The sequence below is a fragment of the Eptesicus fuscus genome, chromosome 2, assembly GCF_027574615.1.
Source record: "Eptesicus fuscus isolate TK198812 chromosome 2, DD_ASM_mEF_20220401, whole genome shotgun sequence".
NCBI classification, from domain to species: domain Eukaryota; kingdom Metazoa; phylum Chordata; class Mammalia; order Chiroptera; family Vespertilionidae; genus Eptesicus; species Eptesicus fuscus.
In genome coordinates this window covers 68,193,623-68,220,941 of record NC_072474.1, presented here as the reverse complement: position 1 = coordinate 68,220,941, position 27,319 = coordinate 68,193,623, and the positions used below count along the sequence as shown (strand labels likewise).

At 38.4% G+C, this 27,319-nt stretch overlaps 1 protein-coding gene across 3 annotated transcripts in view; it reads right to left on the bottom strand.

Annotated features, from left to right (window-relative positions):
• The window catches only part of CNOT6L (CCR4-NOT transcription complex subunit 6 like), a 109,329-nt gene that overhangs the window by 22,474 nt on the left and 59,536 nt on the right, over positions 1-27,319 (bottom strand). For all 3 annotated transcript variants that reach the window (XM_054728085.1, XM_054728072.1, XM_054728078.1), the window contains 4 exons: positions 21,933-22,022; positions 12,989-13,057; positions 9,880-10,037; positions 7,430-7,584 (listed from right to left, as the gene is read on the bottom strand). In XM_054728085.1, coding sequence (XP_054584060.1) covers positions 7,430-7,584; positions 9,880-10,037; positions 12,989-13,057; positions 21,933-22,022 — 472 coding nt within the window. The remainder of the gene's footprint in view (positions 1-7,429; positions 7,585-9,879; positions 10,038-12,988; positions 13,058-21,932; positions 22,023-27,319) is intronic.

Sequence of the window (27,319 nt, the reverse complement as noted above, 5' to 3'; positions counted from 1 at the left end):
CTTTTTTTCTGATAGCTCAATTGATGTTTCTTTCTTTTCAGATTTAACTCATTGGAGTTAATAATTATTCAAAGTGTATATACATATTTTGGGGGATACCCTGTATTATCCCTAATGGAGAGGTCACAAAACTGTGGTACAAAGCAGTAATTTTATGTTCAAGATTAAGTTAATGGTAAAATTAACATTAGAAACCAGAAATCACAATTTGTTTTTTTTTTAAATTACATAGACAAATTCTAAATTCAACCACCACATAAAGCAGAGGAAATTAATAACTGAGAAACCAGTGAGACAGGGATCATCACAACAGATCATTTTGGGATGATATAACTGTAACCTCTGAATGCCCTCTTTTCAAGCACAAAACTACCTATAATGATGTAGGAAGGAAAAGCAAAGACCTGGCCTTACTTGGTACCTCTGATACTGGAAGCAAGTTAGAAAGCAGAGGCAATACAGCAAGGACTAAGCACCATGACCGAGGAGTTCCCAATCCTATTGGAAGAGACTGCCTTTTCAGTGTCCTAAAACTGCTGTTCTCATCTTTCCCTCTCCCTTTGATTTTAAACAAAGCAGGATCAGATCAGACTGCTAACCTCAGGGACAGTAAGAAATCTACTTAGGATTTCTGCAAATTGAGTATCTGGATGCAAGATTCTGTTTCTACTAAATGTTAAATCTATAGGACAAAACTTATCTATATACCAGAGGCCCAGTGCACAAAATTCGTGCATGGGTAGGGTCCCTAGGCCTGGCCGGTGATCAGGGCCGATTGGGGCCTTCTGGCTGCCAGCCAGGGCCTTCCTTTGTTCCATGCTGCCCCCTGGTGGTCAGCACAGTCATAGCAAGTGAGCGAGCAATCAAACTCCTGGTCTCCCGGTCGAATTCCCGAGGGGATACTTTGCATATTAGCTTTTTACATATATACTAGAGGCCCAGTGTAGCTCACTTCCACTTGCCTCAACTGGCCGCCGTGCCCATCGCTGCTTGTAGCTCTCCAGCACTCATAGCTCGCTGCCCCACCCTCTGCCACTCGTAGCTCTCCGCCTCTGGTGGCTCACGCCCCGCCCTCAGCTGCTCATAGCTCTCCATCACTCTAGCCCTCTGCCGCTTGTAGCTTGCTGCCCTGCCCTTCGCCTGCTGCAAGGGCTGTTGCTCGCGGGCCAGGGGGGAGGGACCGAGAGGTGCTCAATGCACCTCCTGGTGACCGGTCATTATGGTGTTACGGCGTTACAGCCACGGGTCTTTTATAATATAGATAAAAGATATAAAAGCCTAAGCGACCGTTAAGACTGAACGACCGGAATGACCAGCCGACCAGTTGTTATGATGCGCACTCACCACCAGGGGGAAGATGCTCAACACAGGAGCTGTCCCCTGGTGGTCAGTGAGCTCCCACAGCCAACCTCCCGTGGTTCCTCCCCCCAGCCAGCCAGCCAGCCCCTGATAGGCTTCGATCACTAGCCAGGCCGAGGAACCCCACCCGTGCACAAATTCGTGCACCAGGTATCTAATCTACAATAACAGTGTCTCTATACATATACATACACACAAATACATACATATGTGTGTATAGACACACACGCGCGCACACACACACACACACACACACGTTATAAAACACTTTAGACTGAAGATGATACTTATTGAGGTAAAGGACAAAGCAAAAGCATGCTATCAATCCAAACTTATTTTCTGGTATCTCTATGCATTTACCAAAAAAACCCACATGTTTATAATAATGACCGATAAGTACTACCAAATCTTTAACTTCTGAATCCCCAAAGATTAAACTAGAATGAATATGATTAAAGGAATATTTTATTGTATTCTAATTCCCTGAATATTGTTAATCTGTGCCCTAGCTTTCGCTAGGCTATATTCCTACCCTGTCATCACAAAGGATGAGCTTTTTCTTCTAGCAATTTGCTAAAATAGTAATTATTATAGTTTCTATTTATTGTTACCGACTCTGTACCACTGTTTTTAAAGAAGGGGGGAAAACTGTCATCAGTGAAGATTAGGAATTATCAGGTACTCTGGTTTTAGAAGAATGAGACTTTGAGAATGAGTACAGTGAGAAAACCCCTCTACAGCTCATTTCTGACTGTTAGATTTGTTAACTATATAAGAAATTATCTTACAAGTTAATATACAAATGAGGGGGATTAGAGAGCAACCAAAGGACTTGTATGCATGCATATTAGCATAACCAATGGACACAGACACTTGGGCAGTGGGGGCTTGCCCGGGTTGGAAATGGCTGGGCTGGGGGGGGGGGTGTTAATTGGGGGAAAAGGAGACATATGTAAAACTTTAGACAATAAAAATAAATAATTAAATATTTGTTGAATGACTACACACACACAAATGAGGAAATAAGCCCAGAAAGGGTAAGGGAATCATTCAAGATCACACATATAAGAGAATGACCTGGCTTCAAAATTGTCTTTTCTTTGCACAGTATTCTCTCTCCAATCCAAAGAATAGAATAAAGGCAAGGTAGCACACTTTGTATTGAATTTCAAATAATATAGTTTTAGCTAATTTGACATCAACAAGTATTTGGTACTGTTTAAAAGAGGTAGAACGTAATAATGTATCATACCCCTAGTCTTTATCTGTTGCTGGATTTATGTTACTATGTAGGCAAAAAGAGTTGCGGAAGGAAAGAAATCCAAATAATGCATCTTAGTGTTTATTATTTATTTCATCTCTCAACTAAATTCACAGTATTCTTAAAAATTCTAGCATCAATTTTCAAATACTTAGTTGTTTCCAAGTTTCCTAGATAGCAGGTATAATTGTTAGTTCAAAATCTTAACTACCTATAGTACTATTAAATTACCAAGGCATGCCGAAACCGGTTTGGCTCAGTGGATAGAGCGTCGGCCTTCGGACTCAAGGGTCCCAGGTTCGATTCCGGTCAAGGGCATGTACCTTGGTTAAGGGCACATCCCCAGTAGGGGGTGTGCAAGAGGCAGCTAATCGATTCTCTCTCATCGATGTTTCTAACTCTCTATTCCTCTCTCTTCCTCTCTGTAAAAAAAAATCAATAAAATATATTTAAAAAAAAAAAAAATTACCAAGGCATGAAAATTTTTTCTCTCAAAACCATGAAAAATCCTGTGTATTATCTTCCTTCAGAAAGAAATAGAATATAAAAGAGCTTGATATTAGATATCTCAATGTTATCAGTACTTTTTAAATATATTATGGTGTTTCAAGTAAATGTGTGTAGGAGTGTAAGTAACAAATATCAAATTCAAGGCTATTTTTCCAATTAAAATAACTGTATACAAAGTACAAGTAATATCCGAAGCTCATATAAGAAGCCTAAAGATTCCATTTAGTATGGTGATTAATAGCACTGACTATGAAGCCAGACTACTTTCAGTGCCTTGTTTTCCTCATCTATAAAAATGAGGAAATACCATTCAGAAAGAATATATGCACCCCTATGTTCATATTAAGTGTTATTTATAATAGCTAAGGTCCAGAAAACAGCCCAAGTTCCACTCAGTAGACGTCTGGATAAAAAAGCTGTGGTACATTTATACAATGGAATACTCTGCAGCAGTAAAAAAGAAGGATCTCTTAACCCTTTGAGACAGCATGGAGGGACCTGGAGAGTAATATGCTAAGCTAAGTAAGCCAGTCAGAGAAAGACAAGTATCACATTATCTCCCTCATATGTAGAATTGAGTAAATAAAATAAACTGACAAACAAAATAGATCCAGAGACATGGAAGATTGCAACAGATTGACAAATGTCAGAGGGAAGGTGGGAGGAGCAGAAAGAGATCAACCAAATTATTTATATGCATAAGCCATGGACACAGACAATAGGGTGGTGAGGGCCTGGGGAGGGGAGGAGCAGATCAATGGGGTAAAGAGGAGTGCATCTGTAAAACTTTTTAATAAAGGTAAACTTTCAAAAAAAATTTTTTTTATTCTTTAAAGTATTACATAAGTCTCCTTTTTCTCCCCATTGACCTCTCCCTGGACGCTCCCCACCCCCTAGCACATGCCCTCACCCCCCTACTGTCTGTGTCCATTGGCTATGCTCGTATGCATGCATACAAGTCCTTTGGTTGATCTTACCACCCACCTCCCCTGCCTTCCCTCTGAAGTTGGACGATCTGTTCGATGCTTCTATGACTCTGGCTCTATTTTTGTTCAACAGTTTAGGTTGTTCATTATATTCCGCAAATGAGTGAGATGGTGTGATATTTGTCTTTCTCTGACTGGCTTGTTTTGCTCAGCATAATGCTCTCCAGGTCCACCCATACTGTTGCAAATGGTAAAAGTTCCTTCTTTTTTACAGCAGTGTAGTATTTCATTGTGTAGATGTACCACAGTTTTTTAATACACTCATTTGCTGATGGGCACTTAGGCTGTTTCCAAATCTTAGCTGTTGTAAACCGTGCTGCTATGAACAATCTTTTCTGATTGGTGTTTCTGATTTCTTGGGATATATTCCTAGAAGTGGGATTACTGGGTCAAATGGGAGTTCCATTTTTAATTTTTTTGAGGAAACTCCATACTGTTTTGCACAGTGGATGCACCAGTCTGCATTCCCACCAGCAGTGCATTGAGGGTTCCTTTTTCTCTACATCTTCGCCAGCACTTGTCGTTTGTTGATTTGTTGATGATAACCATTCTGACAGGTGTGAGATGGTACCTCATAACTTTTTAAAAATGGGGAACTACCAAACAACATTATCCCCTCCATTACCCTCTCAACCCCCACACTCATGCCCTCACCCCCCTGTTGTCTGTGTCCATTGGTTAGGCTTATATGCATGCATACAAGTCCTTTGGTTGATCTATCCTCCTTACCCCCACCCTCCCCTACCTTCCCTCTGAGGTTTGACAGTCTTATCGATGCTTCTCTGTATCACATATGTAATACCTTAATCAATAAAGAAAAAAATTTTTAAATGGGGAACTACCTCTATTCCTACCTCTGAGGGTTTATTTAAAATTAAATAAATATTTTTAAAAAAATATATTTTATTGATTTTTCACAGAGAGGAAGAGAGAGGGATAGAGAGTTAGAAACATCGATGATAGAGAAACATCGATCAGCTGCCTCTTGCACAACCCCTACTGGGGATGTGCCCGCAACCAAGGTACATGCCCTTGACCGGAATTGAACCTGGGACCTTTCTGGCCGCAGGCCGATGCTCTATCCACTGAGCCAAACCGGTTTCGGCATAAAATTAAATAAGATAATCCATATTAATAAAAGGCCTGAAATGTAAACATTATAAAAGTAATTACTGTGGTTATTCTAAAATTTGTTTTAAAATAATCACCTAGCCTGGCTGGTGTGGATCAGTGGTTGAGTCTTGACCCATGAACAAAGAGGTCACTGGTTTGATTCCCGGTCAGGGGACATGCCTAGGTTGTGGGCTCAATCCCCAGTATGCAGGAGGCAGCCAATTGAAGATATTTCTCACTCATCAATGTTTCTATCTCTCTATTCCTCTCCCTTCCTCTCTCTCTAAAAATAAATAAAACATATTATAAATAAATAAATCACCTAAAAGAATTTCATATATTCTGACCTCAAATATTATAGGGCTGTGTACTAATTTTTAACTAAAATGAGAATACCTCTATTAAAAATTCACAGAAAAGATAGGAAAGTAGGTTCAAATTAATGAAAAGTAGGCCAAATATCTTTCAAATTCACTTAATTCATTTACTTAAAATAACATTCTGGTAATATGCCTACATTAATAAAAAAAAATTTAACCAACTTTGTTATAATAGGTATTAAACAGGAATATAGTCATAAGCATGTAAATACTTATTCTTTAAGTAGATTCTCTAATATAGCAAACCCAAATTATTATCCATGAGATTCAATCTCTATCAGACTTCACATATTTCAGTCTTCTATTGATAGTCATTTCTAATTTTCCACTTTAAAATTGGCAGCCTTTATGAGGCAAAAATATTCTCTTTTCCTCATGATGATAACCAAAGAATCTGCCTCTAACCATATAGTTACTCAGCCAACACTCAAGAGACACCTTCTGACCATGTTACAGCTCCTCACCCTCAAGTAGGAAATACAATTCTAAATCAAATGCACACAACATAATAAACCCAGTAATAGAGAAATACTAATATTACAAAGGACTACAGAAACAGAAAAATATAATAAAAATATGTCCAGGACACTTAATAGTTTCAAAGGACCTACCCATTCATTACCTCATTTGATTATTTTAACTACCTCTGAAGTAAGCATGAATACGGTTTCCCAGATTAAACTCAAGAATATTAAAGCACAGAGGCTTCTACAAGATCATTTATGTATTTTAATAAGCAGACTCATAATATTCTCATTATGACTGTACAGTAACCAGCTATATTAACAGCCCCCCCCCAAAAAAACATAAGTGATATTTTCTTTATGTCCGATAATGACTACTTTCCACTATCCTGTCCTAATTAATTCTTTAACTCCCCACCTCCATAAGCTCTGTGCTTCTGCCTTGCCTTATCTTAATGCATATTTTTTCTGCCATATATATATGTGTGTGTGTGTGTGTATATATATATATATATATATATATATACACATACATATATATATATATATATATATATATATATATATATATATGTTGTGATTTTCTTTTTTTAATGTTATTGTAAATTTTTTTTGTTAATCCTTACCTGAAGATATTTTTTCCGTTCATATTTTTAGAGAGTGGAAGAGAGAGGGAAAGACAGAGAGAAACATCAATGTGAGAGAAACACATCAATCGGTTGCCTCCAGCATGAGCTCCAACCAAAGCCCGGGCTGGGGAGGAGCCTACAACCGAGGTACATGCCCTTGACCAGACTCAAACCCGGGACCCTTCAGTCCCAGGCTGACGCTCTATCCACTGAGCCAAACTGGCCAGAGCTATTGTGATTTTCTTACATGCTTACCTTTTCCTACTAGAGTAGAGCTCTGAGTGTGCTTAGTAACTGTCTATTTATGACTACCACAATACTTGTCACAAAACAAATTTTCAGTAATCATTTAGTGAATAACTGATTAAATAAATGTATGAAATGTTAACTGAAAAAAAATGATGAAAAGTTCATAAAATGAATGATTCTGAAAAAGGCCAAATATTTTTTTAAAAAATCACAGAAGAAAATAAAAACTTATTTCTAATCTTAAAAGTTACTAATTACTTTTTTCACACCAAAACTAATATTTTATTTCATGAAAATATAATTGGAAACATGATTATAACACTATATTCAAGTATATTAATTTACTTAAAATTTAATTTTTATATCACTTGTTTTCTAGCTTTTTATTTATTTTATAGGGTCAAACCAAAAACAATTTCAAATGTGCAGTAATTAAAGGAGTAAGTTTACACTATTATGCTTTCTTTTCTTAACTCACTTTTCTGTTTTGAAGAATACTGCACAACCGTCCACATGCTTTCTCTCCTGCTCAGACATGATTTTGGCACGTGACTTTGGAGAAAAAAAACCATCATATCCACGCTCCTTCAGTGCGGGCAGAAAGAGAGTGAAGTATTGCTCTGTTTCCACTTCCTGAGATGAAAGAAAAGTTATCATCGACATGACAGGAAAACTCTGATAAAGGTATAAAAATGTTCAGCATTATGAGTAAGACGTGACTAAGTTAAAATAATTCACATAACAAATATTATCTATTTTCTCATGCTCACACAGCTAGTGGGTCCCAAGCCTCTTGACTCCCAATACAGAGTTCATCCCACTATTTTTCACTTCCTCACAACTGGTAATTAAACAAAGAAAATTGATCATATCATAGATTAAGTGGTAGGAAAGAATAAATTTTATATATAAAAAAGTAATTTTAAAAACTTTTTTTTAAGCTTTCTCAACTGTGGTGAAAAGCATGAATACCCGAGAGTAAGAAGTTTAAGATCTATCAACAAAAATTGTTCTTTAAGAAATTTTTTGGTACCTGATTCTAATGGTCTCTGTTAATTTAGTAATTGTTGGGTTAAATTATTTTATTTTTTATCCACAAAATGTTTTGAACAAATCCTTCCAAATGAAAAAATCAAGTCTGAAGATAATGATTTATGAATGATAATGCTCATAACAACATAATTTTATAACATGCCTAAATGTCCAACAGTAGGGAAAATGATTAATCAATATATATTCATATAAATAATTCTGAAGAATTATAGTAATATAAAGTGCATTAAGAGCAATAAATAAAAAAGAAAATATGTCAATAAGTGTGATATCAACTTTTAAATATATATATATACAAATAAATAAATAAGTGAATTAAAAATGTATACAAGAAACACTTCAGAAGTTTTAACACAGCTACTATCTTTGGGATATGAGATTACATGTTTTCTTCCAGCATTCTTTATATTTTTTCAACATTTTCAACTTCTCTAGAATTAACACTTTATAAAGTAGTATTACTTTTTAAAAAAGAAGTGTTTTGGCATATAGTTGTGTATGACCTACATTTGAAAAGTTAATTCTTATTAACATATTCAGCCATGTCTACTCCCCAGAGCAGACTTCAGAATAATGGTTTTAATTTTTTAAATTTTTGTTTCTGATACTATAACATTTCTTGCTTTAAAACATTTTTAAATTAAATTTATTAGGGTGACACTGGTATGAAAACTTTTTATTATGGTATTTTTATCCTTCAAACTAAACTTTACATAGAAGAGTGTGAGGCTATTTTTACTACATATACAAAATGGAGACAATTATGTAATAATAATAAGACTGATTCTGTTTACCTCCTCCTCCCCCCAAATCTGTGTCAGTTCTCAGTGACGAAAATGTAATTTTTGAAGATATTTATTTCTTATTATTCCCCAGGAAGATCAACCATGGACAACATAATAATTTCTTCTCAGGCTATCCTGAAAAGAAGGTGTGAAACTATAATATTTAACATTTTAAGATACCTTTAAAGTACTTAATATGCTTTGAAAGCTGCTAAAAAAGTTTTTACTGAAATTTACCTAAAATCTTTCTTGGCTATTCATTAGCTAAGTATTGAAAAAAAAGCAATAAAATGTATATTTCAATGGAAAGGTGCTTCTCCAGTTAAATTTATTATACTAAAGTGTTATAAAACAGAAGAATCTAAATTTCAGAGGTTGTGTTTAAAATAAGACAAAATTGCATGATTGATGGTAAAATATTTTTTGCTGTTGTTAATCCTCATCTGAAGATATTTTTTTCCATTGGTTTTTAGAGAGAGTGGAAGGGAAGGAGGGAGGGGGAGAGAGAGTGAGAGAAACTTTGATGTGAGAGAGCACACTGGTCGGTTGCCTCCCTCTTGTGCCCCCACGGGGACAGGGATCCTGCAACCCAAGTATGTACCCTTGACCAGGAATCAAACCCACGCCCCCCTTGGTCCTCAGGCCAATGCTCTAACCACTTAGCACACCAGCCAGGGCTATAATACAATATTTTTAAATGTTTAAAATGTTTATTATCAAGGAACAATAGTAGGCAAGCAATTTTCTTTTTAAATTAAAAGTCGACTTTATATTCCTAAAAGACAATCTTCTGCAGTTTTCTCTTTTGGCAATACCAATAATTTATGGATGAGATGATTGTTAACATGAATAATGCAAGAGATAATTTTCACTTAAGATAGTAAATAAGTATAAATGGATGGCTGTATTTAGCAAAATAGTTTCACTGTGGAAATGTCTTAGGTTCTTTTTAAAATTGTCCATTTTCTTTAAGGACAGAAAACAATTCCCTTTGAGTTTTGCTCTGAAAACAGGATCTCTCCCAGAAGTAAGATCTTTCATTTTTAAGTTCACCTTTAACTTAAAGACAATTCAATTTCTATTGTGTTACCTGAAGACTAATGATATCTGCGTCACAGTTAACAATTTCTTCCATAATTCCCTTTTTCCTGTATTCCCAGTTTAATGCCCAGGATGGGCAATAGCCATATAGCTGCCGGGTGGCGTATTTATCACATAACACATTGTAACACATAACCGTGAATGATGCTAAGAAGTGAGAGAGAAAAAAACAATAGACAAAAGGGAGAAAATTAGGCAACTTTTTCTAAAGTAGTTATCATGTGCACAAGCACACAGGGCACACAAACATACTCAAAATATCATCATTAGGAAATGCCTTGGGCAAGAACACATTAAATGGTATCTACTAAAGCTTCACTTTAGTCCATCACACCAAAGCAACTTTACTAGAATTAGACTAACAGTTCATATTTGAAATTTTTAGAAAATTTATTTTAATACAAATTAAAATTTTAAATAAGAATGATTTTTGCACATAATTTGTTGAGTAAAGCTTCTCTATATAAATGAAACAAAGGTAAATTTTAGTTTTGTTCTCATTAAAAGGCTCTAATTTCATTAATTTTTATAAAATATCCATACTTAATACTTCAGTGGACCTCTTACTGCTCTGAGCCAGAAGAATATGCACTAACAAAGTTTAGTTATAAGAGAATCCTTTTTGCCAAGTTAAATGTTCACTGCTGAAATTAAATTCTCATTTTAGAATGCCCTTGAACTATGAAAGAAAGGACTGCGAGAAAACTAATAGTTGAGGGAACATGGTTTTTATAATGAAATTAGAAACTCAAAAGTGTGCTCTAAGGAAAAGGCATCAGCTACCTTAGAAATGCAGAATCTTTAGTTCCACGAAAACCTATTGAATCAGAACCTGCAATTTAACAAAATGTTCAGGTGCTTCATATGACATGCACAGTTTGAAAAGCCCTGATTTTTACCAGTAATTCTCTATCCTAGCTGCCCATTAGAATCAGTCTGAAGAGCTTTAAAAACAAACAAACAGCTGATGCCCATGGCCCTACTCCAAACAAATTAAGTCTGTTTATTAGGGTCAGGGTATTTATATTTATAAAAAGTATCCCAGGTGATTAGAATGGGCAGACACGGTTGAGAATCACATCCTATATAATAAAAGGCTAATATGCAAATTGACTGAACGGCAGAACGACTGGTCACTATGATGTGCACTGACCACCAGGGGGCAGACACTCAATGCAAGAGCTGCCCGCTGGTGGTCAGTGCACTCCCCCAGGGGGGGCGCCACTCAGCCAAAAGCCGGGCTCATGGCTGATGAGCGCAGCAGGGTGGTGGGAGAGGCTCCACAGCAGAGCTAAGGACACCTCAGCGGACATCCCCCAAGGGATCCCGGACTGCGAGAGGGCACAGGCCAGGCTGAGGGACCACCCCGCCCCCCCGCATGAATTTTATGCACCTGCCTCTAGTATTTAAATAAAAGGTGAGAAACCCAAGTAATAAAGGAACACTTGATTGAAATTGGTTCAGATTCAAACGATGGTAAAAGAATTAAGAGAAACTTAATTCAATGCTCCCCTGGGGATCTCAATTGGTGGCAATTTTATATACTGTTACCTTTTTCACTATTTGGTAATTATTCTTACGATAGTTTAATGTTTATAATTTTTTTGGCTATAAATCACGCTTAAACATCATTCGTTATTATACACATCTCCCTATGCACCAAATGTAAAAGGCATTTTTAATATCTTTTTTAGCACTCAGATTCTACTCAGGGAAGCATACATCTCAAAAAAAAAAGTAAAAAAATCCATACCAGTTTTCAATAAGAAAAGCCCAAAAACACACATTACTCTGAGAGTTCAACAACTAGTAAAAACTTCTTTCTGTTGTCCTTTTTCTAATGGAAATGTAGGTATGCAATATTAGAAAATGTTTTCTTGAAGATTATATTCACTCATACTCGAAAAAGGATTGCTTTGAATAACTAGAAAATGGTGTTTTTAATACCAGAAAGGAACAAATTAATTGCACATTAGGGGAGGCTAAACATAAAATAAATCTGCCTAACTTAAGGTTTGTAGAAAACCTTAGGTATTCTTTTTTTCAAACCATCAATGTGTATCCTGATAATAGAAATGTTATTCGTGATAACACTGACACAATGCCTCTTGGGACAGGCTGATACTGTGGCTCTAGACTGTGCTGGTTTCAACATTATTACTTCCGGAAGACAGAAATGAATTGTATATAATATTTCTCAGCGTTAGTAAAATGCAAGATGTTATACTGCCCACATTTCCCAATACCAAAGCAAATGACTTTTTCTGAATCCTCTTATTTAATAACGTAAAAAAAAACCTCACAAACAGAAGGGCTTAAAAAGTACACAATAAACTATGATTTTCCTATTAAAAATTATTTAAGCATGAGTATTCAGTGCTTGTTTTAATCTTCAGATTAAAACAGTAAAATTTTTATTTAATTTTAAAATGAAATTAGATACCATAAAAACCACTATTCTTGTGATTAAAAAAGAAGGCATTAGGAGAAATACCAATTCACAAGTTATTTTAAGTAGAATTGCCATTCATAAAATGTCTAATAAGAAGTAAAGAGCCCTATAAAAATGTCAAATCAATATTTGTCTCCACAAAGAGACAAAGGTTTATATTTTTTACACTAATGCAGTACAAAAAGTGCTAAACCATATCCTTAAATTGCTGAAATGCTCACACTATACCATTTCTACACCACAGGCCTCATATCATATTTTGTTTCTAATATAGCAAAAATAAATTAAATCTAAATTATTCTTTCACAACTGTTATCAGTCTACCTGTTCAAGAAAGATTAAGTACCTAAGTAGGTTTAAATTTTTCAGAAGAAATTCATTATTACTCATTTTTCTTACATCTCCCAATATGCTGTGAAGATGCCAATTGAAGGCTGTAGTACAAGGAATCACTTTAAAACTAAAAGTTACATCATTGTGAAAGAAAGTTTCTTGTACATAAGCTTTAGTGTGGATTTTTAAGTCTATCCATCAGTATTTTTATACTCACCTAGCATAAAATGAAGGCCTGTTCATTTTGTCATACTGCCCAAATGGCATTTCAAGTATTTCTGGAAAAAGTCAAGGAAGAATAAAAACCATTTACCTGATGGCAGAATTTGGTCTCGTTCTTTTAATGTAATCCATGGCCTCGGAGGAAGCTGCTCTGGATGAACTGAAAAGAAAAAAAAATTAATGTAAGTTAATTTCATATGTTCCTAAAATCAGTATCATTTACGTTATAATGTCAAATCAACTTTTCTTCTCTTCAGCTATAATGAACCAAAAGCCTACTTAAAAACATAATGAAATATAGTAAAACTTTAGAAGCCAAAGGAAGTTTAAAACGAGCTATGCAGAAAACACATAACTAATATACAAAAAAGAATATTAGGAAACTCACTGGCACTTCCACTGAAATAGTATTTATGAAAAGTACACCTATTTAAAACTTTAGCCAGGTTCTTATGTCTTAATTACACATTGACTCAGCCTTGTTCTCTGCAGGGAAATCAAAGCTATGTAGAGTTCCAACATATTAATGAACTAAAATACTCAAATCTCTTTAAAATAGAAAAAAACACACATATGAATGTATAATAAAAATTAATACATTTTCTAATGGGGTTTTCATTTCCTAATTTAAATCTTTCTTTCATAATGTCTATGCAAAGCAAGAGATTAGAACTAGGTTGTACAGAAAAAAGAAAGGCATTGGTTAAACATTAATTGCTCAGATATAGTTATCAATACCATGGAACTAAATACTACCCAACAATTATGAGTCTGGAAGGGCTGACAGAACCTACATGCTAAAATTAAACGGGAGATGGGGGGAGGGAGGGAGGGGGAGGTGGAGTACGGGAGAGAGCTGGAAGAGGTTAATGGGGGGGGGGGGAGGGTGGACCTATGTAATACTTTCAACAATAAAGATTAAAAGAAAAAGAAAATAATAGATAAAAATAAATAAAACTAAACTGGGCAACTGTCTGCTAAAATTGAGATTTTTTAAAAAACCAAGAGTCTCCTAACATAATATTCCAAATATCCAGGGTACAACTGAAAAATCACTGGTCATACCAAACACCAGGAAAAACATACATTAAAAAAGACTAACAAATGCCAACAGAGATCATTCAGATGTTGAAATTATCTGACAGATTTTATAGCAGCCATCATAAATCTGTTTCAGAAAATAATGATAAATTCTCTTGAAATAAATGAAGAAAAAAAAAGCAGAAAACCACAGCAAAGAAGCATAAATGACATTTTGACATTTTTTTTTGAAAGACCAAATTGGGTTCTCAGAAGCTATCTGATGACAGGGGCAGAGATCAGGGCGATGCACTAAGAATAAGAATTTGGGATGTCTCTGAGAAGCTCAGAGCGAAGCCTGCAACAGATTCTTTCCTGAGCCTTCCAGAGGGAACTAATCCTCTTGACACCTTGATCTTGGACATCAGGTCCACGGAACTAGGAGAATTTTAAGTGTTATTTATAAAAGAAACAATGCTTTGGTCTGAAGCTTGGACATCTGGGACATCGGCCTCACTCACTAAAACATGAGTTTTTGTACAATCATGTCTTGGGTGGCCTGAGCAGCCACCTGGATGGGCAGAGGTGTTTTCACCATGGCCAAGATCAAACGCCACATCGGTGCCCAGAAGGAGAAAGGATACACCCCATATGTTATGCCTCCAATTCACGACCATTCCAAGGGTAAATACCCTAGTATGTCGTGCTTTACTTCTGTTCCCCTAAAAATTAAAGTGTCTTTCAAAGTGAAATTAAATAAATAGGACCAAATTGAAATTATTTAACTGAAAAATACAATAAACTAACAAAACTCACAGGAAAGGCACAATAATAAAGATTTAAAAAGATAAAATGAGTGAATTTAAGAATCAACAGAATTTGTTCAATATGAATAAAAAGAAAATAAACTGGGGCAGTGGGGAGGAGGGACCTGTGGGACTATCAAAAAAGCTCTAAGATTCATATCATCGTAGTGCAGAAAAAGGAAAGGACATACATTTCAGCAGTATTTTTAAGAAATAATGACTAAAAATTCCCAAATTTAGTAAATGACATATAGCTACAAATTCAAGAAGGTACACAAAGTTTAAGTGGAATAAACCCAAACAAATCGACACCAAGACACATTATAATTAAAATGATGAAAACTAAAGACAAAGACTCTCAAAAACATCAAAGAGAAATGACACATTACTTATAAAGAAACAATGGGTTTCTTTTCTGAAAACCTGGTGGCCAGAAACTGGCACATTTTTCAAGTGCTGAAAGAAAAGAAGCATCAACTGTGAATTCTGTGTTAAATGAAACTATCCTTAAGAAATCAAGAGGAAATAAAGATTTATCAAAGGAAAACTAAGAGGCTTTGTTGCTAGCACACCTGTCCTTGAAGAATGACTAAAGGAAGCTTTCTAAACAGAAAGAAAATAATAACAAAAGAATTGGACCACCAAAAAGAAAAAAGAAAAAAACAAGGAATGAGTAAAAAATTAGGGGTAAATATAATAGGTTATCCTTCTCCATACCAGCTTCTTAAACCATATTGATAGTTGAAGCAAAATTTACAACATTTGTGTGGCTCTCAGTATAAGCAGAGAAAACACTAGAGAACCATTATATTTAAAAGTGGGGAGGCGGAAGAAACATAAATGGAAGTAAGGCATCATCAACTCATTTAAGTGCTAAAACACCACTATCTGTAGACTGTGCTAAGTATAGATATTGTGATATCTAGAGTGATCACTAAGAAAACTAGCAAGAGAATATGCTCAAAACAGCAAAAATAAAACAAGATGGAATCCTGAAATATGTTTAAGAAACCCACTGGAAAACAAAAGAAGGAGAAAGAAAACAAGTAATAAAATGGCAGACTTAAGTTCTACATATTTATAATTAACTAGAGGCCCGGTGCATGAAATTCGTGCACGGGGAGGGGGGTGTCCCTCAGCCCAGCCTGCACCCTCTCCAATCTGGGACCCTTCAAGGGATGTCCGACTGCTCGTTTAGGCCCGATCCCACCAGGACATCCCTCTCACAATCCAGGACTGCTGGCTCTCAACTGCTCACCTGCCTGCCTTCCTGATTGCCCCTAACCACTTCTGCCTGCTAGCCTGAACACCCCCTAACCACTCCCATGCCAGCCTGATTGATGCCTAACTGCTCCCTTGCCAGCCTGTTTGCCCCTAACTGCCCTCCCCTGCAGGCCTGGTCACTCCTAACTGCCCTTCCCTGCAGGCTTGATCGCCCCCAACTGCCCTCCCTTGCAGGCCTGGTCCCTCCCAACTGCCCTCCCCTGCTGGTCTGATCACCCACAACTGCCCTCCCTTGCAGGCCTGGTCCCTCCCAACTGTCCTCCCCTGTTGGCCATCTTGTGTCCACATGGGGACAGGATCTTTGACCACATGGGGGCAGCCATCTTATGTGTTGGAGTGATGGTCAACCTGCATATTACTCTTTTATTAGATAGGATAGAGGCCTGGTGCATGGGTGGGGGTCAGCTGGTTTGCCCTGAAGGGTGTCCCAGATCAGGGTGGGGGTTCCCTTGGGGTGTGGGGCGGCCTGGGTGAGGGGCCTGTGGTGGTTTGCAAGCCGGCCACGCCCCCCGGCGACCCAAGCGGAGGCCCTGGTATCTGGGATTTATTTCTCTTCTACAATTGAAACTTTGTAGCCTGGAGCAGAGCCAAGCCTTCTGCTCGCTCCATGGTGGCAGCCATTTCTGTTGGGATTTATTTATCTTCTATAACTGAAACTTTGTAGCCTTAAGCGGAGGCCAAGGCAGGCCAGGGATACAGAAGCTTGGCTTCCTCCATCACCAGGGCAACCCTAGCCTCCTGCTCTCTTTGGCTCTGTGGCTGCCACCATTTTTGTTGGGATTTATTTATCATCTATAATTGAAACTTTGTAGCCTGGAGTGGAGGCCTAGGCCGGCCAGGGTGTGTGGAAAGCTTGGCTTCCTCCATCGCTGGGGGCAACCCTATCCTCCTGCTCTCTCCAGGTCCGTGGCTGCTGCCATTTTTGTTGGGATTTATTTATCTTCTATAATTGAAACTTTGTAGCCTGGAGTGGAGGCCTGGGCCGGCCAGGGTGTGCGGAAAGCTTGGCTTCCTCCATCGCCGGGGAAACCCAAGCCTCCCTCCTGCTCTCTCCGTGGCCACAGCCATCTTGGTTGGGTTAATTTGCATACCCGCTCCTGATTGGCATGTAGGCATGGCTTGTGGGCTTGGTTTGTGGGTGTAACAGAGTGATGGTTAATTTGCATACTACTTTTATTAGATAGGATGGTTTACATATTTAAGTGTAAATGGTTTCAAAACAAATTGTAAGAGTGGAATCTTGGAATAGATTTTTAAAAATGGCACGACTCAACTGTACAGTGTCAACAAGAAACTCACTTCAAATACAATAACATAGCAAAGCTGAAAGTAAAAGGATGGGGAAAAATAAACCATACTTATGCTAAACAAAAGCAGACTGGTTATATTAATATCAGATAATATATATGTAAAAGCAAAGAAAATACTAGGAACAAAGAAAGTCCCTACATAATGATAGATGGGCAAGCCACCAAGATGTAGCAATCCTAAATATGTATCTACCAAAACAACACAGCTTCAAAATACAAATCTCAGCAAATTTTTAAAATACTAAAATAATACAGAATATGTTTTCTAACTGGTGCCAAACCAAAATAAAATAAAAAATAAAAAAAAGACAACAGGAAATGAAACAACACATTTGTAAATAATCCATGAATCAAAGTCTCAAATTAAAAAAATACATTAAATTAAACAGACTGAAATAAAAAAGACAACATATCAAAATTTGTGGAATGCAATTAAAGTATATCTTCAAGGTAAATTTATAATACTGCATGCTTACATTAAAAAGATGCCTGAAATCAACAATCCAAGTTTTTACTTTGAATAAGAAAGAGAGCAAAATAAAGTCAAAGCAAACAGGGACTAAGCACAGAAGGTTAAACATAAAAGAACAAAAAATATGGTGCAAATTCTAACCAAAAGAGGAGTGATGCCAAAAGAATAACATCGTGAGACATCCCCTTCGTCTCTCTTCTTGATGTTTTAACCATTTGAACAGCTATAATTCAACAAAGGGTCCCTGCTCAATGCATAAACACGTCTCAGAGATGCATGCACTGAAGCATCTAAAGGTGGGCAAGTGGCAGCAAACCAGAGAGACTAGAGGAATAAAACCTGAGAGAAACCACTGAGGCAGCCAGGAGCTTGCAACAGGGCTCAGCCCTGAGAGGTGAGGAATCAGGTGTGGCCGACACTCCCTTCAGCAGGAAGAAGCAAAGAGATTTAGGGAGCATTCCTATAGGAGTGGATGGTACAAGGTACAGCTGAGCCCTCTGGACAGGGACTAAGCACAGAGATGTGGTCTCGATTGTCTGGCAATTGGCATTCCAGACAGAGAAAGCCATGGAGTCTGGTCACCCCTTTACCTCCCAGAGCTTGCCTTCCTTCACCCTTCATGTTGGGTTGCAGAGCACATTATCTACAAACCTGAGAACTGGAACCACAGAATCACTTTTTCACTGAGCGACAGGTGCTCTCTGTGACTAATCCCAGATTTGGGTGGGAACTGGGGGGAGATGTTTGAAAGTCCACTAGTCCACTGTTTGCCATTGTCAAGGGATGCAAACCAACAAAAAAGATGGTGGAGTTCCCCCAGTCCATTCCAGCCCCACTCATTGCTAGACGGCAGCATCTGGCTGCAGGAAACTGAACTGGGATTTCATGGTTTTGGAGGCACAATGACCACCACATTCCCCTGCAGCAGTTGATCCCTTGGGACTGGGGCAACCAGATCACAGAAGAGGCACCCACCTTCCCATCAAGCATAGCCCATTTTTCACCACCCTGTAGGACTTGAAAAGCCAAAGAAGTGCAAGAGAGCTAAAAAAACAAACAAACAAACAAAAAAACACACAAAAAAAAACCTTTGTGATTCAGTGCAGCCTACAGGAAAATAGAAAGCCTTCCTTTCAATCTACTAGAGAACTGCCACTCATCCATAGATACCTAGACAGAGAAGGAATCCATCAAATACCATGAATAACCAAGGCAGCAAGGCAGCTCAGAAAGAAAACAAAAAATCTCCAGTAAACAAACTTAAGGACATGGTAATATGTGACTGAAATGACAGAGAATTCAAGATTGCAGTTCCGAAAACACTCAACAAGATGCAAGAAAATAGGCAATTTAATGGGCTCAGAAAACATGTCAACAAACAAAATAAGTACTTTAACAAAGAAATTGGAACTCAAAGAAGAACATAATGGTGAAAGTTTCAAATAACCAGAAAGATGAAACACATGAAAATATACCCTTAATATATATAATTGAAAGGTTGTAAGAGCTACAATAATAAATAACCAAATCTACAATAAAAGGGAGATATTTTAACATAGCTCTATCAATAATGAATAAAAACAAAGTAATCATTTAGTATTTATAATGGATTCAAGCAATTAACAAACTAATATGTAAAGAATGCAGCACCAAACAACTGTAGAATGCACATTCTTTTTAAGTGCATACTTAACGTTTATGAAAATTAAGTATGTGCTGGGAATAAATAATATATTTTAAAAATTTAAATTATAATCACTCAGTGTATGTTCTCTGACCACAATGGAATTAAGCTAGAAGTCAATGACAAAGAAAACTAGAACAACTTCCCTGGAAATAAAGAAACTTCTAATGACTCACCAGTCAAAGAAGAAATGATGAGAGCTATTAGAAAATATGCTGAACTAAATGATAATTAAAATAATACAAATTAAAACTTGTGGGATGCGGCTAAAAGCCATGTTTAGAGAGATATCCTATCTAATAATAGACAAATAAGCAAATTGACCATACCTCCAACACACCCACAAGCCACACCCACCATCCAATCAGAGCGAGTATGCAAATTAACCCAAACCAAGATGGCTACAGCCACAGAGAGCAAGGTTTCCTAGGTAACAGAGGAAGCCAAGCTTTCCGACAGCCGTTGCAGGCCTAAGCCTCCACTCAAGCTACAAAGTTTCAATTATAGAAGGTAAACAAATTCAAACAAATGGCGGCAGAATGGAGCTTGAGAGAGCAGGCCAGGGTTGACGCCGGCAACAGGGGAAGCAAAGCTTTCCGCACACCCTGGCCGGGCCCAGGCCTCTGCTTAAGGCAACAAAGTTTCAATTATAACCCCAACACAAATGGCTGCCGGACGGCCTTCGAGGGAGCCCCAGGCTTGGCTCTGCTCCAGGCTACAAAGTTTCAATTGCAGAAGGAAAATAAATTCCAGATACCAGGGCCTCCGCTTGTGTTGCCAGGGGGTGTGGCCCGCCTGCAAACCACAACAGGCCCCTAGCTCAGGCCGCCCCACGCCCCAAGGGAACCCCACCCTGATCAGGGACACCCTTCAGGGCAAACCAGCTGGCCCCTACCCCTGTACCAGGCCTCTATCCTATCTAATAAAAGAGTACTATGCAGGAGGAGGAACCAAGATGGCGGCATAGTTAAACAACTAATCTGCTGCCTCACACAACAATTTCAAAAATACAACTAAAAGACAAAACGTCTACCACCCAGAACCACGGGAAAGCTGGCTGAGTGGTAGATTTACAACTAAGAAGAGAAAGGAGCAGAGACGCTGAAAAGCTGAGGTAGGGAGGCGCGCGAATCGGGCTGGCGGCGGGCAACTGGGTGCGCGGCTTTTCTTCAACCCAAAGGGAGACAAGCTCCCGATCACTCTGAAATCCAGTTTCTGGGGACACTCGGGGGACCCAGACACCTACGGGGAGAAGCTGGACTCTTGGCTATCGGGTCGGAAAGTGAGAATGACTTTTTTGCAGAGGTGCACCCAGCAATCATTGTTTTACTGCGCTGGAGCGTGGGGCGCAGGGACTTGGAAACGTGGAAAGGCAGAGACGGCTGACGCCAGCCATCGCCGTTGGCCACGCCCCAGCCTAGTGACACCCTGAGACCCTGCCCAGCCCTGAGGCCCCGCCCCGCACATTCTACAAACCCGCCCAGGCTCCACACAGCAGCTTTTGCATATAAATGGCCTGTTCTGTGGCAGCTCAACCAAATTAACTGCAGCTCCAGTCAGATTGCTCCAAAACCGCCCAAGCCCAAGCCAGAGGAGAAAACTAGTTCTTGCTGTAGCTCCTGCTGGGGGACACACAGTACACAAGGGTACACCAAGAGTGTCCACCTCAAGTAACTGGGAGGCTGACCCATTGAACCAATAGGACATCTAGTACACAAAACTACCCTACCAATTCAGGGAAGCAGCGAAAATGAGGAGGCAAGGAAACAGATCACAAACCAAAGAAATGGAGGAGAACAAGCGACTGGACATAGAGTTCAAAACCACGGTTATAAGGTTTTTCAAGAATTTCATGGAAAAGGTCGATAAATTCAATGAGACCCTCGAGGATATGAAAAAGGAACAACTAGAAATTAAACATACACTGACTGAGATAAAAAATATTATACAGAGACCCAACAGCAGACTAGAGGATCGCAAGAATCAACTCAAAGATTTGGAATACAAAGAGGCCAAGGACACTCCTCCAGAGAAGCATGAAGAGAAGAGAATTCAGAAAGTTGAAGATAGTGTAAGAAGCCTCTGGGACAACTTCAACCGAACCAACATCAGAATTATGGGGGTACCAGAAGAAGAGAGAGAGCAAGATGCTGAAAACCTATTTGAACTTTGTCCTGTTCCCTGAAGGCTCAGTTGGTTGGAGTGTTGTCCTGAAAGGCTGTGGGTTCAATTCCTGGTCAGGGCACATACCCTGGTTGCAAGTCAGATCCCCAGTTGGAGATGTTTCTCTTTCACATCAATGTTTCTCTCTCTCTTCCCCCCTCCTTCTCCATAAATCAATAAAAACATATCCTCAAGTGAGAATTTTTTTTTTAAATGGTCTGATGCCTTAAGCAATATGTGACATATTAGTCAATGGTAATATCTGTAGAGTTTACTGCTTTGTCATTAATAGTTACCTGCAAGATTGTCAAGCATGAAGTTCAGTAGCTTTCGGGTTCCATCTGGGTCCTGGTACAAATTGAGAATATCCTGTGATAAAGGATTGCCTAAAGCAGAAGACAAAAATACAATCTGTAAGACGTATAACAGTAAGACCAGACAAATGTACATAATAAAAAAAATTATTTTTGATAGTGAATTTTACTATATTTAATCTAAACATAAATGTAAAGAAATACTTTAAGATATTCAAAAAGAAAAACTTCAAGTTATTTCTTTCCATATTTCACTATTTATACTATATCCCTATAATTTATGTTTGTCAAAATCACATGTATACATAGACACATAGCATATAAATATTAATCGTAGTAAATTCTGAAGTAATATCACAACTTGGCATTTGAAGTAACCCTTATAGGTTCTAACTTTATCTTTGAAGACAGTATTTTAACTGAGAAACAAAAAAGCCTGGTATGAGAAAGAATGAGTGATATGAAAAAGAAAAAGGCCCTAGCTGGTTTGGCTGAGTGGATAGAGCATCGGCCTGCGGACTGAAGGGTCTCGGGTTCGATTCTGGTCAAGGGCATGTACCTCAGTTGCAGGCTCTCAGCCCTGGAGGCAACCAATGGATGTGTCACTCTCACATTGGTGGAAGTGGACTGGACAAAGGGAAGATGCCCAGTAAAGTTGGAGTGATAGGGAAGATACTTGCCTGTCAATCACACCTAGGAACAGAGGTAGTTGGCCAGAATGCGCACGGCCACTGCAAGGCATGAAGATTTGGGATACTTAACTCCATGAACAAAGAAATTCACCCTCTTGTGCTTTTAGCACGTTGTGCTTGACTCCTGGTTTGTGGGGCTCTTTCACTCTGCTCCTTAGCATTTGCCCACATGCGATGAACTAATGACTACAGCTAGCCTGATGCTGAGCTGCACACAGCTCCAACATGGAAAGGAAACTATGGATACTGGCTTTGCTTCTAATGGACAAAGGAAAATGGGACTTTGGAAGGAAACACAGGGATTTAATTCCACAAAAATAAAAATCACTCATTCTCCCATGCAAGTCTCAGAAAATTCTTTTTCTCAGGATATTGTAAAAACTCCACCCCTGGCAGTACCCAGTGGGGAAGAAGACCCCCCACTTTGTCCAGTATCTACTCAAAAACAGAAAAATATATATTCTTTCCAGGTGCACATGAACATTTGCCTGAGAGACCATATTTTGAGCCATAAATAAGCTATACTGTATTTAAAAGAAATAAAATAATACAAAGCATACTTTTGGTCATAACAAAATAATACTAGTAAAAATTATCACAATCAACCACTTTGGAACTCTGGAAATTAACCAAATGATAATCCAGTAAGCATTACTCAGGAGAAAAGACACAATATAGTAAGAACAGCAATTTGTGGAGTTTTAACTTCTCTTGGTCCCTTCATTGCCAAGGCAGCTTTGGCAACCACCAGAGCAACCAAAACTGAATTGGAGCCTTTCAAAGCCTCATTCCCCAAAACCAACCATTATCTGACCTAAGTGGTGGTTCCCTGACTCTTGCCTAGTGCTAAAAAAAAAAGACTTCTACCTGGAGGGGAGAGGAAGGTTTTGGGAGCATGTTTGAGAAATCATTACTAGAAAATGTTTTAACTTTGTGGCTGCCTGAGGTCATGGAAACAACTAATGCAAACAATAAACTACCCAAAACAATTAAAAGGAGAAGTTTGGGAATACCGGTAAGATGTCAATAGGAGTCTTGAAAAGCACTGACATATTTCGGGGAGCCTAGAAGGCCATATTTTATGGTGCACTAGGCACATGCTTAGGAAACAACTAAAAACAGCCTAAGCTCTCACCTCTGTCTGACCTTCTAGCTATGCAAAAGTATAAAGTGAAGGCTAAGGCAGAGTTATAAACTTTCTGGCTGAGTACTGAAAGTGTGTCCCAAAACACACACAGAGCCACAAGGCCAAGACAGAAGAGATTTATTGGTTTCAGGCATTCAAGGAAATCTCTGATCACCAAAAACTGAATAGACTTCAGTGGTGATACATGATAAAGAATATGGACTTCAAAGAATTAGTTAAAAGATCACTAAAGTGACAAATAACAAAGTAGCAACAAACAACCCTGGGAAGGAAAGAGATTCTGATTTCAGAGTTGCCATATTACTTAAAATGTCCAGTTCATAACAAAAAAAATTAGAAAGCATGAAAAGAAGCAAGAGAGTATGTCCCATTCACAGTAGAAAAGAGCAATGTAAATTGTCCCCAAGGAAAATAAAAACCCTAGCAAGGACTTACTAAAAAAGATTTTTAAAATCCACTATTTTAATGTGTTCAAAGAGCTACAGAAAATTATGACTAAAAATTAGAAGTCTGAAATGTCTCACCAAATAGAGAATATTAAAAATAGAAATTAAAATAATAAAATTTATGACGTTAAAAAGTACAATAGAAGGGCTCAAGAACAGTATTAGAAAAAAAAAGATCTGTGAACTTTAAGATGCTTCATTTGATGTTATACTGTCTGAGGAACAGAAAGAAAAAAGAATGAAGAAAAAAGAACAGAGCTCAGAGATCTATCAAGACAATATCAAATGTACCAATATAAACCTAATGGGAGCCCAGAGAGGAAGAAAGAAAAGTACCGAAAAAACATTTTTTAGTAAATAGTGGCCAAAAGCTTCCCAATTTTGATGAAAACATTATACACATCCAAAAAGGTGAACAAACTCCAAGTAAGTTAAAGTGAAAGAGATCCACTCCTAGACAAACTGTAATAAAACTGTGGGACATCAGCGACAAAAAGAGAACCTTCAAAGCAATGGGAAAGTGGTGACTCATCATGTACAGATCCTCAATAAGATTAATAGCAGATTTCTCATCAAAATCATAGAGGCCGAAGATGGCTGCCGAGAAGAAGACAGGCTGCAAGATAGTGTGTGAAGTGAGAGAACGAAAGGCGAGTATGTGGACATACGGGAGTGTCTATTTGTGAGTGAGGGATAGCTATATTCCAAGGGACTGCCGGACTGGGCTCCCATGACTGGGGGCCTCCACTGCTGCTGAAATCTCTCCCGGAGCGACCAGCTCTGCCGCAGAGACCACGCCATCTTGAAGGGGAGAGTGGCTGTGATCGGAAGCCTAGCCTTACCTTCAACCAGGAAGAATCCGATACCTGCTGGGATCCTACAAGGACAACACCCAGGGACCAGCTGCGAACCTACAAACACCGGATCTCAAGCAGCACGAATACGTGGACTCAGACAAGCTCTGCACCTTCCCATGGAAAGGTCAGATTTCACCCAGAGAAAGGTGAGGTCTGCAATCCAGGAGAAATGCATGCAGCGGGACCTAGAGGTACAGAGGAAGTCAGCGCCCCACAAAATCCGCGGCCGTTGGGGCCAGCATAGTGCACGAATGTGGAAGAGGGTCCACAGGGCTGCTGGCAGAAGGAAACTCTAGAAATCAACCCACAGCTGGGCTGAGCACAAAAAGGCAGCCTGAAGTTTTACCAGTATACTGGCTACTCTGTGCCAGGGGAAAAAGACATGTGCAGAGACGTGCACAGAGTCGCATGCAGTGACGGGGCGAAAAAGTCACGAGTTCACGCATTTATTCTGGTTCTTTTTCCTCTTTAAATCTTTGCTTTTGATTACTAAGGCCAGTAAATAGGGTCACCCAATTAAAAACACTCTCAGAGAATGCAAGGGAAAGTTGTTTCTGTGGAACCTGGGGATGAGAGCGGGGAGAAACGATCAGAAAACCAGCTCTGGGGCAGTCCACTCCCCACAACCATATTAAGTGTGGCAGGGAAAACAAAATCTAAATACTGAGTAGAAAGGACTTATATCCCCCAATATCAATACAGAAACACTGCCACCATTTCAGTCACTGGGCTTTTATATATGTATAGATTATTTTACCTTTTTTTAAAGTTTCATTTTATTTTATTTTGGGATTAATGTTCTACATACTATTTTCATTTTCCTTTAACATTTTACTCTACCTCAACTTTGCCTTTATGCCAACACTCTCTTCCTCACTTTTCCCCTTTTGTACTCCTGTTTCTCTTACCCTAATACTGCTTTAGATTTTCCCTATTCCTTCTTTTAACCCCATTGAAAAATTCATCCTATTTATATATCTAATTTCTGATACACCCTGCTCCAAATCCATACATACTTCTCTCTTCTCTTTCTTCACTATCCAATTTTTTCTCCCTTTCCTTTTTTTTTATTGTTTCGTGTTGCTTTATTGTTTTTTTTGTTTATTTGTTTGTTTTAATGTTTTTTTGTTTTATCTTGTTTGGTTTTGCCCTTCTTTCTCTCTGTCCTCTTGTTGTTGTTTGTTGATTAGATTGTGTTTTTTTTGGTTTGTGTGATTGTTTCTTTTTTTTTTTTTTTGCTTCTGGTTTTCCTCTCCTCGTTTGCTATTAGTTGTTGTTTGTAATTTGCATTAACCTCTGGGTGTTGTTTGCATTTTTTGGATTAGTTGTTGTTCTATTGAGTTATCTCCCCATATAGTTTTTTCCTCCTTCATTATTATTCTCTTTCTTTTCTCTCTTACTTTTTTTCCTTTTCTCAATATCATTATTGCACTCTCTCTATTTTTTTATCCCCTAATTGTTTTTTCTCTGGTGGTCACCTTTATTTGGGGTTATTAGTATCGTGAATACATTTGTGTTCAGTGCCTTGCGCGTTGTGCCTTGTTGTGTTGTATTTTGTCCCATTAAGTCAATGCAGGAGAGAGAGAGCTACATAACCAGACACCTGGAGAGGAGAGATGATGGGGAGACAAAGAAACAGCCAACATACGAAAGAAGAGGAGGCATCGCCCTAACTGGTTTGGTGCAGTGGATAGAGCGTCGGCCTGCAGACTCCAGGGTCCCAGGTTCGATTCCGGTCAAAGGCATGTACCTTGGTTGCAGGCACATCCCTAGTGGGGAGTGTGCAGGATGCAGCTGATTGATGTTTCTCTCTCATCGATGTTTCTAACTCTCTATCCCTCTCCCTTCCTCTCTGCAAAAAAATCAATAAAATGTATTTTTAAAAAAGAAAAGGGAGGCATCACCAGAAAAGGAAGTAAATGAAATGGAGGCAAGCAATATGTCAGAGAAAAAAATTCAGAGAAATGGTCATAAGGTCGCTGAAAAGGTTGGAAGACAAATTCAACAATATGTGTAAGAACCAAAAGGAAATGAAGAACCAAGAGGAAATGAAAAATGACATCACTGCAATAAAGAACTCAATAGAAAGCATCAACAGGAGACTAGAAGAATCGGAGGACTGCATCAGTGAGCGAGAAGACAAGGTAGGAAAAAATACCCAAACAGAGCAGCATCTCGGAAAAAAACTTAAAAATCAGGAGGAGACCCTAAGGGAACTTTGGGACAA